Source organism: Amblyomma mixtum, chromosome 1 (genome assembly GCF_055824585.1).
Source record: "Amblyomma mixtum isolate Tamu chromosome 1, ASM5582458v1, whole genome shotgun sequence".
Classification (NCBI taxonomy): domain Eukaryota; kingdom Metazoa; phylum Arthropoda; class Arachnida; order Ixodida; family Ixodidae; genus Amblyomma; species Amblyomma mixtum.
The window spans coordinates 172,053,727-172,070,170 of record NC_143012.1 but is presented as its reverse complement, the minus strand read 5'-3'; the positions used below and the strand labels follow the sequence as shown (position 1 = coordinate 172,070,170).

At 46.8% G+C, this 16,444-nt stretch overlaps 1 protein-coding gene across 1 annotated transcript in view; it reads right to left on the bottom strand.

Moving 5' to 3' along the window:
• Positions 1-670: 670 nt before the first annotated feature.
• Positions 671-16,444, bottom strand: part of LOC149369811 (O-acyltransferase like protein-like) — a 119,872-nt gene continuing 104,098 nt past the window's right edge. The window contains exons 12-15 of the mRNA XM_089576511.1: positions 14,182-14,302; positions 4,544-4,730; positions 3,204-3,346; positions 671-965 (exon numbers count right to left, since the gene is read on the bottom strand). Of these exons, the coding sequence (XP_089432637.1) occupies positions 744-965; positions 3,204-3,346; positions 4,544-4,730; positions 14,182-14,302 (673 nt within the window). The 3' untranslated portion in view covers positions 671-743. The remainder of the gene's footprint in view (positions 966-3,203; positions 3,347-4,543; positions 4,731-14,181; positions 14,303-16,444) is intronic.

The window sequence follows — 16,444 nt, the reverse complement described above, 5'->3', positions numbered from 1 at the left end:
GCACTGCCCGCGATAATTAGCCAGCCATATTGTTTACTTTATGGGTGGTTGATAGACGGAGGATATGTAAATATCATCATAATCTTTTAGCATAACGCGAACTGCTACCGCTTACACCTTCCAAAGTCGGCGTCCTTGTGAATCCTTCACTTGCCAACCATGCCCTCCCCCACTCCCATCTCCACTTATAGGGGAGAGGAGGGAGAGGCTAGACTAAGAATAATCGGCAAAATAAGCAATAACCATGAGGAAAATGACTCCAACCACAAGATACCTACGTGCAAGATAGCCTCGCGAAGAACTCCCTCTGCTAAAAATAGGCTTCCTAGCACTACCCCTTCTCCACATTCCTCAGCACGAGCACACTGTGTTGGAGGACTCGTCCGAATCTATTAGTATGTCAGAGTTTTAGTGTCTACCACAGCAGCAGTTACCAAACCTGAATTGACACAAAGTTAAAAGGGATGATCACACAATTGTCATAGATTAAGAATTTGAATAGCCTAGCGAATGAAAGAAATAGCTATCGCATTTTCTGCCCATCAATCCAAGTGGTAGCCATTCAGTTTTTTAGTGTGGGTTTTGTGGGACTTTTTATTCAATACAATGAGTGAAATCGCATGGGGCACTGAAGCGCAATTCAGTAATTCCCTTTTCTCCTGATAGAAGCAGTTAGTCTGAGGCAGAACGAAGAGTAATCATAGGCAGAGGGTACACCGGTCGCAAGTACTGTAGCCTGCAGTTTACTCGGTGTTCACACTCCCGCATCCAGCCTGCTGGTCGGCAGCTTCCACTTGGCTCCCCTTGTCGTTATTCCCAGTGGCAGGCCTGTCTCCACTCCTCCTTGCCCGCTGGCGCGTTCCCCAGAGGATCTTGTCCAGGCGACTGAGTGGCGCCTCGGACGCCAGGAACAGCAGCAGAGCCAGCAGGCAGCTCCACACGTACAAGGACACGCTCTCCGAGAACTGTACAGCGAAAAAGAAGGGCCGGTACAGCAAAAGCCGGACATTAATTCTAATGCGGGCATACGTCGGATAGCGGTGTCAGATACGGATAAATTGCCTCGCCGGACACAGAGGATCGAGGTCAATCGGACACAGTGCATTCCTGTGGAGGCGGCGGAAAAGATGGAAGAAGCTTAGCAGGAGATCTTACTCCCCTTGTAAGCGCCGACAACGTTTGGCGAGACATTTTGTGAAGTAAAGTAAGCCAAATTAACCAAATTCATAAACTGCAAGATTACGCAAATAGCGCCGCCAAAATGCAATTGAGATAACTGTTACACTGTACTACAATTAAAACCGCAATATGAACTTATTGTAAACGCCATAAATCAAACGCGTAGTGCTTTTGGCAATCAACGATCCCTTTGACAAAATTACGTGTCAGTCAGAACAAAACATTGTTTTCAGTGAACATGTGCGCTCGGACCGAACAAAACGCCGCAAAGCATGGGAACAACAGGTGTATGATTGGACTGTATTCTACGGTCTTGTGCTAAACAATGGAAAAGAGTTTGCCTCTCTGCAATGTATCGGTGCTTTTGACCACATGATCCTGTTTACCCAATATGGGCGTGAGCGGCGTAGGGAAAACAAACGCGCAAGTCTAGGAATTCCCATGCAGCAGGCTCAGCTTGTTAAGTGCCTTTTTCTGACACCATGGTTTTCAGCAGCCAGCCGCACTTGTGGGTGTCGCCTTTAAAAAGTACTTCCAAGACGACGGTTTCTGTCGAAGCGGCTTTTTTTCAAGGCGTTCTCACAATGTAAACCAATCAAAAATTCTGAGCTGCGGACTTGTTTCTTGGGGATGGACCTTACAGTCTTGAAATTCTTCCAAAGAGCTTCTGCAGCTTTCTGCAAGGAAACGCGCTCAGGCAGTGCGGCAAATTCCCTCTCTCTTGGCTGCGCTACGGTTCACATTTTGGTCTGTAGTCAAGAGTTTGACGAAACGTCGTCTGGTCAGGTAGAGGCATAATAAAAACATAGGGTCACTGACCAAGTCAAAATTTTAATGAAACGTATTGACGTTTCGGAACGTCAATACGTTTCATTAAAATTTTGACTTGGTCAGTGACCCTATGTTTTTATTACATTTTGGTCTGCTCGCAGGTGAATAAATTTTATGTTTACCCGAAGGATGCCGTAGTACCTAGGTCATGCCTGTCTCGATTGATGTTACTCGTTATTTGCTTTTTTGTGACAGTGCGGAAGCACTATTCCAGACGTACAGACCCGAGCAAGTATTTTGTCTTGTGCTCCGCTACCCCGAGACATTCGCCTGATTTGGATCATCAAAGTTTACCTACCTACCCCAGTTACTTGTGTAAGCTAGGGTTATTTCTGATCAGCGTCGTGCAAGCTGCCCCCATAAAGATGAAGCTCGCGTAAGGTCAGAGGAGCATCGCACAAGCTGTAGTCAGTGGGAGGAGGGTTTCGCGCCATCTAGGTGATGTAACATTAAGCCGTCATCCTAACCTGCCCACCGAATTGTGAGCAAACTTGCTACCGTGGAAGGTGGCAGTTAAAATAAAGATTGGTCGTGAAAGGTTCCTCGGGATGAGCAACATGGGTCGCACAGTACTACCGGTGGCTGCGATAAAAACAGCCACCTGCTTGTGCAGTGCCCCATCGCTTAAATGCTGCACCACTTCGCCGGTAGTGGTACGAGAAGCCGCTGCGATCTAGGAAGGTTATGTAGAGAATGGCGATTTTTCCAAGTATGGCCATTAAATCGCTAAAGCACTTTAGGCGGAGCTAGGTGTCTCCTCCTTTCACCCCTATACGGGGCTAAACTACATGAAATCCCTACCACTATTTTTTTAGGTAGGTCACCGCTGGGATATAGTTTATGCCGCTCCTTGCTGCCAGTAAATTTGTTGATAGTAGTTTCAGCGCCTGGCCTGCTGGATCCTTCAGTTTCGTACACGCTCTTTCGCGCTGCCACCCTTCCGCTATGCACTACATACACTTTTAGCGGGATGAAAATTCTGACAAGCTAAGGCCAACAGTGCCCAAAAGGATTGAAACTGTTTAAGCAGCACTCAGCTATTGCTGGCGAGTTCGTGTGGAGAGATTAACGGAGCCGCTTCCCTGAAGAGCACGTTCGGTGACTTTTGCATAAAGCTGTGAGCTATGACCCCCCCTTCACCAAACACCCTGCCTCGTACAGGGCGGCGGCCGCCCAGGAGCTTCTTTACGCACCCAGGAGAAGACACTCATGGGCTTCTTGACCCGCGTGGCGTGGCTGGAGAGGATGTAGAATGGAAAGTGGACCAGGTACACGCCGAATGAGAGCCGGCTCAGCACCGCAAGGGGGTCAGCGGACAGCGCACGCTCCAAGACGCCTGCGACGAAGAACCAGAGAGAGCAAGGCACGGTTGTTCACAGTCAGTGCGCTATGCTCTTGATACCAAAAACAAAGAAACTGACGAGCATGCGTGATGAAGATGCGAAAGCTGCCTGAGCAAGAGTTACAGCTGCAAGATACTTTGCAAGTGAGGACGGAGCTCAAAGACACGAGGAGCAGTGCCTAAAACCAACACTTCTTCTTTTACCAGCGCCTGTCAGATCGTCAGAAAATGGTGAATATCACGCCTTTTCTTGTAGCTCTCTGTTGCCTTTGATTGCTTGTTCGCTGTTATGCTTTTCTTCGACTGCTTTTCTGCCTCTGCCGGCTAAGGCGTGGACTGATGGATAGAAGATAGGAGAGTCCCCTTTGAAACGAAAGGTGGCAGTTGGCACCACGCTCAGATTTTTTTGTATGTTTTTGTTCAACTGTGTTGTATAATGTTATTAAAATTCGCCATTTTCTTTAAATACGTTTTCCTGCAATTCCAACTTTATGTCGCCTCTCTGCTTTTGAGCCACCAATCTTCCAATCCCTTTTTGCTAACTTCAAGGTCACTCAGATGAGTAACGTTTACATCGCGTGGTAGGTGGCTCGCGTTTGTCGTCCGTGACCCGGTCCGCCCATCTGAACCGACCATTAGGGGTTACAGAATAGATTCAGACGGGCGGATGAAATGAGGAAGTTTCTGGGGAGAAGGTGGCCGCGGCTGACACACGACGAGCTTAATTGGAAGAATGTGGCAGAGGACCTTCGCCCTGTAGTGAACGTATTGAGGCAGGTGGTGGTGATGATGCTTTGAACTTCGTGTATGGCTTCGCCAATTGATCCAAAACGTGAAATTCAGCTAGAGAAACACAACGGACGCAGAGTTTGAACAACTCCTCCTTCCGAAGTTTTGTAAACCTCCGGGATTATTTAGAGGTTCTCTTATTATAGGACGGCTATTTCTGCCTTGACCAGCCAAATCCGCGTTTGGGGGCAAACAGTAGCCAAGCCGGATACGGAGCTAACACGTCCCGACATTGTCGCAGTTAATGAAGCTCTCTTTGAATATTTTACTCGGAAAATTGCGCCTAGTGTCCCTCTTGATGATTTAGAGAAACATCAATATGATTACTTCACTTGCACTTCCACGCTGCTAAACTCTTCATTTATTTTTTGTGGCCCGACCACATCCGGCGGAAGTGCTCACCGCCCCTTCCGGTGACGCAGAGGAAGGTGAACGCCGACAGAGCTGTGGCCCACACGACGCGGTCGCTCAGGGCGAGAGAAACCTTGGCCAAATCCCCGTACTGGGATCCCCGTGTCCACTCGTACCTGTAGAAGACGCACGCAGAGCCAAGACCCGAGGCGGTGATCCACAGCGCCGCCTCCACGCCCTGCAAGTCCCAGAGGTTGTTGAGACTGCAGCCCCACGATGCGTGTGCTTTATGGAGAGGGAGCATGCGAAGAAACACATCATTCTAATGCAAAATGAGAATTTGTAATAAGAGGGTAGTTACTCATTGGCATCCACCGGAGCGCTGCCATAGGGCTCCAAGGAAAAGTCAGACAGCTTTCTCAGAAACTGTGCTGATAAAGAAAAATTCGTCCAGCTCCGCGGTTCGAACCCGGGACCAGCTCTTTACCGTAGCAGTCGCTCAACGAACTGATCTAAGCGGGACGGCAAACTTATGGTAGGGCGAGAGCGAATTGATCAATAACTCAAAGTGGCAACACGGTTTGTCAAATGTTTGGGGCAATCCCCCAAGGCGGAGTAAATTTGTAATAAGGGAGTAATTACTCTTTGGCATCCACCCAAGCCCAGCCACTCCCTTATTACAAATCTAGTCCAGCTTGGGGGGTTCCCCTAAACGTTTGGCCAAAATGAGAATTTCTTTCGTATCAGCAATAACGAACAACTGGAAAGCTGCTCATAGTTTTAGTGTTTCTTCATCATCACCGCCATTATTCGGAGCATCATTCGCAGCCATCATTAGCGTTTAATTCAGTGAAATTAATAAAACACGCTGATGTTCTCCAAGCTCCAGTTAAGCATAGCGAAACTGAAGGCCAGTGATGTGTACTGCATCGTCAGTGCGCCCCTGATCGGTCTTCAAACGGCCCTTAGGTACGAAAGGCACGACGTCACTAATGCGCCTGGTTCCCTCCCGATATTCCCAGCAGCACCGAGGCTTGCTCCCAGAGCTAGGCAACGGAGATAAGGAAGAATTACAGGCTAGAACAGCAAGGTAGTTGATTTAAAATATAGTTGGGCGGTTAACAGCGCGAAAAACGCGACAAAGGTAGACAACACATCGTGAGATCTAACCCGCAACTGAATGTTCGCACTGCGTATATGCATGCGTCATAAAAAAATAAGAAATCTAGTGACAGAGTATTACCCAAGTATTCAAGCAATATGCCGGCAAAGGCTAGTGAATTCGCTCTCATTAAGCGCAACAGAAGTGTACTAGCGCTCTGCTCTTCTACTTTTGCGACATGGAATGCTGCCATGATTTCGCGAGATAGCTGGTCGCGCTGCTTCAGGACAGAGCGCTGGTTGTGCAGCCTTAGTCAGTGCTCCCGCTCCACTTTGATGTCTCGACAGTGCTGAGCGAATTTCTTTCCGTAATAAATTTCCATTTACATCTTGTGTTCCTGAAAGCACAGCTTTAAACACCGGCCGGTTTGCAGAACGTACACCTGCTGCAAGATACCAAAATTGCATACACTACTGCAATCATGCACAGAACACACTCGGAGGCGTGCCCCGCCCCACGCCCAGATTTGCTAGCACCTCCATTTTGCGCTTTCCTGTGCACACTTTAATAAACACGTTCCATTTTGTTAGGATTACTAAGAACCCTGTTGTCAAGCCGAGAGCCAATAATCTTAAGCCTATGCACGAACTTGTACGTATGAAGAACAGACAGTTTCGTTTTCTGAGCAATCTGTTCCCTGGGCTGAATGAGTTCGGTTTTCATGACTTTGCTTAACAGGCGTTGGCAGAAAGAAAGCAGCAGCGTTTCTTGAAAACCATCATTTCGGAGACGCGATTCTTTCAATACAAAGCTTTCTTTTCTCTTCTTGTGCAAACGACCTTGACTGAGAAATGTCCAGCCATCACGTTGCTACTGCCCTCTTGACTTTTTTGTAAAGGTCTGATTGGTAATGTGGCGTCGGCTTCACCGATGTGGTGTAGTAATGCCAATAGATGTGGCCATCCTGAAACAAGAGATTAACATCAAAATCGTGGACCGTACCAGCCTACGGAAATTGCACGGTGAATTTGAATCTGAATCTCCTGTTTTTTTTAACCTTTAGCACATTTACAGCTGCACAAGAGGCATCTAGATGTTTGACAAGAACTAGGTAACCATATATAAATCTGAACACATGCGGGATCAAGCCCTCTAGGTCAGAGTGAAGGGCACCGTTAAGCTTTTTATGGAAAATGTCACTGAGTATTTGGGCGATTCGTGAGCAGATGCATGGAGTTAATTTCCGACAATAGACGTCCCCCCACTAGAGCACAAATGAAGATTTTAAATTAAAAGAGAAAAGGTATAAAAAGCTTAAACCAAGGGCACTTCTTTTGTGAGCGTTTATTTCATAGAACTGAGAAGTTCATGGTGGGGCAGAGAATAATGAAAATTCTCGATATTCACATTGAAAACGCGCTACACACACAGGCTTCGGGTTTGTAACGTGTCCACTAATACTGCCAAATTTCTAATACCGAATAGTTCGGTTACCACCAGCCCACTGGGGTGTCACCGCAAAAAAAAAAAAAACCTTGCGGACGCTATTTCTCGCAAAAAAAAAAGGTTCGAACTGGTGCAGCATGTTTAAGGGTATTTACCCCGAAGAACACACGTAGGTCTCGACGTTGAGCTTCAGAAACCGTAGAAGCAACGCAGACGAAGTTGAGGTCTTTCAACAGGCTTATGGCCTCATTTACCGCGGCCGGTTTCACGGGTATCCAGGTGAAATTCCTCTATAGGGCCAGCAGCGCCTCTTCCGAAAATATGCTCTCACTCAATGTGAAAAATTATCCTTGCTTGTCTCAAGTCAAGGGCCGTAGAGCATTCAGCAATAAAATTCACTAGGGTACCTAGTGCGCGGGGCTTCTTTTTCCTATTGTCAGGAATGTACACCACATCCAGGCATTCCGACATACAGCGTGGACGGTAGAAACCCTTAGCTTTGAACGGAGCGGTTATTGTAACCGCTATTTCTTGACGCCATCTAAGTATCAAGAAATAGCCATCAAGTCAACAAAAGAAAACAACAAAAATAGTCAACAACACCAACTTAAGATTACTTTACGCATTGAAGTGCACGGCCTAGCTGTTAGAAGGCTGAAAACATTATCATAAAAAAAACACGTATCACATATATTCATTTCGTCAAACATGCACCTCTATTACAATGGCATGATTGACTAATGTAAAAGATAAAGAGCCATGACTCATAAATACCAGGGGTTCAAGGGAATCTCCCGACTAAATTGCATAATACATTTTTATGCATAAATAGCCTTGTAACAGTGTAGGCGGACGTAATAAAACAGGTGAGAGAGAGAGACTTTAATGAATAAAGGAGAGGTCTGCCTGGTTATGAGCCCAGCATAACCTAGCATAGCCTAGCAAGTGAGTAACTATTTTTTAACAGTTAACTTTCTAACTACCCATTACGTTTAGGTGCGCGCTTTAAAAAAGTGCGTTTCCTTGACATGCGCACAGAAACTCCCATAATAGACGTCACTTCGTGGCACTGGTGGCAGGTGACTATCTCTGTCGCGCCTGCGCTTCGGTCACGATCTGTTGAGCCACACCATCGCGGGTAATGGGGTTTTCGATATTCTAGACTGCTATGGTTCTTATGTACAGCCACGTGCAAATCTCTAATCGGCAGCTTCATGCCAAACGCAACTTACTTTGCACCCGACGTTCCCTGGTTTTTCTACAATTTTTTTTCTTTTTCTCCCACTGTAAAAAGTAATTTCCAGACCATCTTCGGGATAAAAAATTCTGCCTTCATATGGCAGGCCTTTCACTTTCCGGGAGGAGTGCAAAACTAGGTCTCATTAATGAATAACAAAACATTAGTTTTTGTTCTACTCTAGAACATTGCCCTGAACAATGTAGAATCTTTCACTATAGCACCCGCCAGCAATAAGCTGGCAGCGGAATGTTTTTTTTTTTTAAATTTTAGCGGGGTACTTTTTGGGTTAAAGTAATTTTCTACCAATTTCTTCAAAGACGTACACGATATTCGTGAGCAACAGAAAGCGCTTCGTCGGGTGTGTGGTATATGGAGTCCCTAGTAATAACGCTTGAACTTGAATAGAAAATAATGAACTTAAGCATAAAGAAAGTCCGCAGGAAAAATTGCGATTTTTGGCGTGTGCGGGCGCAAATTTCACAGTGAAATGGTTGAGTAAAAATCGAAACACGGCTCATTTCAGAGAACACATAATTGCCATTTCGCTCAAAGAATTTTACTCGGAGTGGTTTAGCTTCAGGGGAGGGAAATTGCCAAAATTCAACGCCGCATGACCAGTTATTGTCGCACAGATTGACCGCAGCATTGCTCAACAATTCTTCTCTGCTGCATGCACTGGTTCAGGCAGCCATGGTTCCGCACTCCGGTCATTGGCGGTACCAGCGCCTCTCACGTCTTGTATTTTAACGTGTGCTGTGGCGTGCGCAACATAAACTGACTCGTGCATACGACGCAACCACCCCTACGCTCTGCCATCTCTTGTTCTCTGTCACTTCTCACCTATAGCTGATATACTTCTCGGGACTCCCGAAATGAGCAGCAGCAGACATTCGTCCTATAGAGCACAAGCAATACAGTCGTTCTCCCAAATAGTGATGCAGGCATTTTACCGTGCCTGTGGAGTATCCAGCGCAGTCATGTCTGGGCTGAAGAACCATAGCTCAGGCATGTTTTTCTAGGGAACGTGCTAATACTAAAAGTTGTTCTATACCATTGGCTGAGCTGTAGTTGCACACTGAAGTCAAACTAGTAAATATAGGAGATAGACGTTTAGCATCACCCGTGTAGCACAAGGCGGAGGGCGCATGCGGGTCCTACATGGGCAATGAGAGCTGCTGGCTGGCTCGAGTAAACCAACATGGGTCCCCTGTGGTTGCAGTGCTGGCGCAAATCTCCTGGGCCGCCCATTTCATGCCTGAGCGAGACCCTCCTCGGCCGCTAAGCATGGGCGTAAACAGACCAGGCAGCCCACCTAAGTACCACTGTAGATACTTGCAGGCAAATATGGGGGCTCTATTACGGTGAAGCGTGGATGACCCCAAAGGGGGGCTGGTATAGCCGCTGCGGTGGCTCAGTGGTTATGGCACTCGGCTGCTGACCCGAAAGACGCGGGTTCGATCCCGGCACCGGCGGTCGAATATCGATGGAGGCGAAATTCTAGAGTCCCGTGTACTGTGCGATATCAGTGCACGTTAAAGAACCCCGGGTGGTCCAAATTCTACGTCGTATTATATAGCCAGAGTTGCTGTGGGACGCTAAACCCCCATGAACCAAACTATTGCCACCTTCAGCCTGCATGGGTCCGGCGTCGAAAATACAGGGACTAAAATTTGGGCTCCAGAGTGGCGAGGTGTTACAGGCATGCAGTTTGTGCTCTCTGAGCAATACCTGCGACGGTCCCGCATGGACTGGGCTGGGCCACTTTTGCCATTCCCACGTATTCCCTGCCCGTGTCGTAAATCGAGTATGAAAGGGCAAAGCATGGGCTGCATGCAGTTCGTGTGCATAAAAGATGGGGCTTCATGATGGTGATGTGCGGGCACCACCAAAAGAGGCCACCCGTGCAGCACCCTGGCGGGGCACATTAGTTTGTATGTGGGTTAACACCACCTCTCGTCCTTTTCCTCTCATTAAAATTCCTTTCTCTCCCCCTCTAACACCAGTATTCCCGCCTGTAGCCTACATGGGTGCTATATAGTAAATGCATGGGCACAGCTGGCATTCCCACACCTTCCCCGTCTGTATCCTTCATATTGGTAGAAAAGGGCTGAGCATGGACTGCACAGTGGAGAAACATGCAGTGTGTTCATGAAAGACGCGGGCTACATGACAGTGAATTGCAGGAAACCGCAGTAGGGGCTCCCGTGCAGCACCTAACAACGCCAAGGGGGCTGTGTGTTGGCAAAAAGGTAGTATATTTTCGCGGCAGCCTCCGTAAGTCCTGCGCAGATTACCCGGGGCTTCACAATGCAGAAACGTCATGCGCCATTAGCGAGTCGCCGGGCAACACCAATCAACAGTCCCACGTACATTAGGTGTACACAGGAAAATTTTACATTCTCACATTCAGCGCGCCTTCGTATCCTACATCGGGCATAAAACGGCTAAGCGTGCTCAAATATGAAGACCTTGCACCCTTGTAAAAAGCTGCTATTTAAGCGTCATACTAAACGAAAAAACTCGCTACTTTACCTAGGATTCTTTCGTGCTTCTTTTGCGTATATCGCACTGCAGATTTTTTTTTGTGTACTATTGTCGCCGCGGAGAAATCCGCAAGCACAACGTTTCTTGCTTGTCTCATTGCACTTCACTTACGACAGCACCACAAACGGTTTCGTCGTCTCCATGCAATATGTGGCGCATAGCCTTCACAACTAGCCGCCGAAGTGGCTTAGTGGTTATGGTCCACGGCTCGATCCACTTTGTGCCACTAATGTGGTGCTAGTTCTCAAGCATAAATTAAAAAATATCCTGCAAAATATGTTGCTAGAGTCTTCAAGCAGACTGTGTCTCACAAGGATCAGTGTCGTTTAATCATTTTTGTTTTGTCCTGTGACGGCCATAATTAGGCTTACCATGATATCCTGTATCTCTTTGCAGGCTCGGTACTTCGTGAGGTCATCGTGCAAGAGCTGGACACGGAATTTGTTTGAATGCAGTCAAACAGTGCTCTTGCAACAGAAGTGCAACAATTACTTCGGACATGATTGATCAGTTCAGTGGAGGACTGCTCCGTTAAGCACTTTATGGATGCCGTAGCCGTGCCACAGAAGCTTGCCGAGCTGCGTTGTCCAACGTGAATGATTGACACGCACCAAACTTGAAAATAAATTTTTTTCCCACCACCTCTGCCACCATGCTCTTGGGCCCACCTTTCCTTACTGCCCAGCGTGGCTGTTGGTAGCGCAAGCCATTTTATAGGAATTCTTTGGCACCCTCATTTATGAATATTTGCTAGGTAGTATGGTGCATCCACAGTGACGGTCGTTGGCGAGTGGGTTATATTGTATGTGCTAATTTTTGAAAGCAGGATAACCAATGATCGAAAGCTGGATACCATTATTCGAAAGCTGGATACCAATGTTTGAACGGTGGATGCCAGTATGAGACCTTTACTGGCCCATACTGCAGAACGAACGCCGGGCCTGCGTTGGCCGCTCGATCGGCCGAACGTTGGCCCTAAAGTGGCATGGAAGTAGGGCCAATGTGTCAAAATGGAAGTACTCGGCCAAAATGGCAGTGTAGGACCGATGTTCGTGCTGGTTTTTGCTAACAACTGCCCGACGTTCGAGCAATGGTGTTGTGCTGCCTAGGTTTAGCAGATTCCACAAGGTTTCCCGCCGTGTGCCAGTATACTTTTAACACTCGATTAGTGACGCCGACGCTATAAGTCAATATAGACAGCTTTCTTAAATCGCAAAGCCAAACCTGGTACAGAGGGTAGAAACTCTGGCTAACATGGCCCGTGATAGCCATGATTCTACGTGGCACAACCGGGAATGGCAAGCATTGGGGAAATTCTGGCTAACCTGGGCAATGATAGCCAGGATTTCGTGACGGCACAACCGACAATGGCAAAGTGTGGCAAGAATTCTGGCTAATCTGGGTCATGACAGCCAAGATCTTGTAATGGCACAGCCAGTACACGGAAAGCGATCGACAACCAGGGCCATCACTGGATGCGGCAGTGATTGGTGCAACCAATATCGGAAACTCATTGGGAACTCTGGGCCTATTTGGGGCCATGCTTTGCCAACGGTATTCTAATATTTGCCCGCTGTCATGTGCTACCTTGGTAGTCGAAATTATTCGGAGCCCTCCACTACGACGTGCGTCTCTTATAGCCTTAGCGACGTTAAACACCATGAGTCTAAACCTATGCCCAATCTTTACCTTGCGTGAAATGGCGTGAACACAAGCAATCACAGCCACGCTTTTCTTTGCAATTGCTGCCTGGGGATGCTCCACTTCATGTTCGCACAAGCGCCTCAGAATACATTCTACTATCGGAACCAGCAGTGAAAGAGTGTAGTCTCCTTCGGATAAGCGTTTTACATGGTTGGAAAAACTCATGATTATGCACTGAAGGCAATGTTTTCCTGGATCGTTATTAAAGCAAGATGCCTCTGCTCCTGGCTTTACTCACTTATAATGGGTGAGGTGAAGCGCTAGAAGGGGATTACTGGCGCTAGGTTCATAGCTCCAGCAAGCATGGCTGTCATTTAGCGGAAACGTAATGTCTAGAAAGCGGATTTCCCCGTCGCATGGCAGTTCGTGGGCGGGTATTATTACAGTAAGGCGATTTTGAATGCCAGCTAAATCATTGCTGGCCCCGTAGTGAAGAACAATCTGAACCCTGTCAATGAAAATTAATAAGTCATCAACGAATCTAAATATTTTATGATCATTTGAACCCTCGGAGTGACCTAGAAAAGTTTCATAGAGTTGGCGTAAAAAAAGCAACCGACACCAAGTACCAAACACGACGTAACTCACACTCCTTCCTTTTGTAGCTTGAGCTTGTCATTCCTGATTATGAAGATATATTTTCTACTTTATACTGAATCACATCTAAGGGAACTGCAGACAAAACGCCTGCTTTGTTTTGGAGGGCATCGACTGCGAAGTTGTCAATGTTGTCTTCAACATATACTAGCAGAGAAGTATGCCGCAACCAATAATGGAAATCTTTTTCATCGATTTAGAAATCCTAAGGAATTTGTCGCGGTTGAACATAACAAAATCTAACACTTTTTGGCAGTGTTGAACCAGATAATCGTCAGCTACGCTGCGTAGGTTGCATTTCTTGCAGAAACACGGCACCACACTATTGCCAATCACTTAGGAACATGTTGATCTTATACTTTTTTGCACTAAAGAACACTTCCTGGTCGTTTCACGAACTGCTTTCAGTGCCCTTGGTCAGTCTGTCTACAAAATTTATTTGCTTCAGTCTTGCGCTTAGAAGCGAGATCTCGCCAAGAGATTTGGCATTGAAGATTTGGCGTGTGAGTGTGACTGAATGAATCAGTTGGGTGTAACGCTCGTCCTTGTGTGTCTTCCTGCGTCGGCGTTTGATTGTAGCACTTCCGAAGTGGCCTATATGAAGAACTAGCCTGAATCATTCCTCAGTCATTAAAGAGGTAGTGACTAGCAAAAGAAAGAACCAACACCAGTAAACAAAACTAAGATTAAAGGAAACAAAACAAAGCTACCTTATCGATTAAAATCTTGGAGCTCTTTTTACTTCTCAGTGCATTTGTCTATATACAGATCTTTTCATTGTTGACAGCTTGATTGAGCGCGCGTGCGTGTTGGACTGTGCTGCGCATGCTCAGTAGATGCCTGCATGAAATCCGCCAATCAGAACGCTCCTGGCAGAGCCCTGAGGAAATATAGCTCCGCCCAAAAAGGTAAATGTGAAAAGATCCGTAGTATACGTTCTTTCGAGGGGTGCCAACGTTCACCGTTAAACTGATAGCAGCACGGCACAGCGAACTCCACTTAAGGGCCAGCTTTGTCGTTCCACTGCATGCGAACTCGGTAAACTCCATAGCTCACCTTCGATATCTTTTTGTTCTTGTAGTGTTCCACAACATAGAAAGTGATGCAGCCGCCGAAATAGCAAGCAGCGTGGTAGGTGGGAAGCATGTAGACGTCGGTTACCATGTCCACTTGGTCCCTGTGAAATTTCAGCGAAATCAGCCTAAAATGCAAAACCTAGTTTTGAAATTTCGCTTTAGCGTACTGCACACTGCGTTTGAGGCAATAGTGTTTGGAAGATCAGTCATACTGGTGAAAACCTTTGCTGGGGTTTGAAAAATGCTTCTCACAGTTTGGTTTGATAAGCTTGCCTATATGAAAGTTAAGCGCAGTTTTTTAAATAGATACGTCATTCTTAAACACGTGAGCCGTGGATAGGGTGGCACTCTACTGTGCTGCTCTTTGGCTAAACTCAACATGTTAAAAAGAATAGTGCTAGAGACGAGGGCGCAGAGAGAATGGCCCAGGAGATGCGCTACAATACGGCCTAAAACACGTGCTCTGCCCTCGCGTGCAGCGATATTCTTTCATATGATGAACTATTCCAAAATCTCTGCTCTGGTAAGCTCGGCTCGTGCCATTAAAATCAGATCATCATTTGCGACCATGGTTTGCACTGGGAACTACACTTTTTCTCCCGGGTTTATAATTCTATCATCTGTCAGGAAAGTAGGCATTACCAAAGGCCGTGAAATACGCATTAAAGGCGACGATTTTAACTTTACCAGATGAGGATTTCTTCACACAAAACTAGAAACTCAAATATAGAGAGAAGAATAAATGAGACATGACCAGAATGGGAAAAGGTAGAACGTTAAGGGTAGGGTAAGCAAGAAAGATAGCTGAAGAATCAATTGTTGGTTTCATTCATGCAATATCGCCTTTGAGACACTTCACTTTTAAAGGCGTGTTTTCTCCGCGGTGGAGTGTAGGCTTTTCTTGTTTTTCAAATTTCCTTTCAAACATAATAATAATGTTGTGTGTTTTGCTGCTGCTATTTCTTTGTGTGCAAGCATCCCAAGGTATGGTTTCTTGGCAGTTCCAAAAACAGTAGCTATTCTCTTCTGTACGAAGGAAATGTTACTACCCTTAATTAGAGCACTTTTATCGGACATTTATTGCTTTGATTGTTGCTTCAGCCGGCAGTTGCGCGGTGAGTTTATATTGTGCCGTAGTGGCGACTGCAGTCCGGAGCGCAGGAAGACAGCTAAAATGGCTTCTAAACAACACTCTTTATTTGGCCTGACTTACGCCGGCAAGGAACTGAATAAGTCGATGGCGGCGTAGCAATATGAGTGCTCGGCGGTCCTCGAACCGAATGTCCGCTACTATGGCTGCGCTCATTGTAATGCTGCTAGCGAACTTTCGAAATAAAACGTGTAAAGCTACTAGGACATTCTGGAACAAAGTAGAGTGGGCTATGCCTGGATGCCAGCAACTGAGATAAATGAGGGTGCGTCTTGCATCATAAAGAAAGCGATAAAGCGGCGTGTCTGCAGCTTTCAAAATACAAAAACAGTCACTACAAATATTTTCGGCATTGCTCCCTTCTCAAAGAGGCATCGACCCGATGCTTTAAAACATTAGGCGACTACAAAGAAATAACACGGATTATGCGACAATAAACACCGAGAGTGGAAACACAGCGTCCTTTAGCGCGCGCAATAGTGCTTTCGACGGACCAAATGGACAGCTTCTAGACGTACATGGCGTCGCCAGGATACAGCCATGTCGACAGTGACTACTTCATAGTCCAAGTTCACCTAGCTGACGAAGAACCTTGTGCGAGCCGAAATTGTAGCGCAAAACCTTTTCACACAATACGCAGCGGCGAATGGGCGTCCAAACCAAGACTCGGTCTGCTGGCTTGTATTCGGCGTTGCGTCTTCGTAGGTTGTAGCGTCTGGCGTCGGTGCACTGCTGGTCTTTGATCTGTATTCGGGCAAGTCTTCGAGCTTCTTCTGCACGTTGAAGGCAGGCAGCGACATCGACGTTATCTTCTTCGGTAACGTTGGGCAGCACGACGTCTAGCGTGGTCGTGGCCTCCCTGCCATGGATGAGCCTAAAAAGCATCATCTGGATGGTCTCCTGCACTGCGGTACTGTAGGCGAAGACAATGTAAGGCAGGACGACGTCCAAGGTCTTGTGTTTCGGCATCAACATACTTGGCGAGCATATCGGCGATGGTTTTGTTCAGGCGCTCGGTCAATCCGTTGGTGAGTGAATGGTATGATGTTGTCCTCCAGTGACTAGTTTGGCTGTAACGCATGGCGGCTTGCGT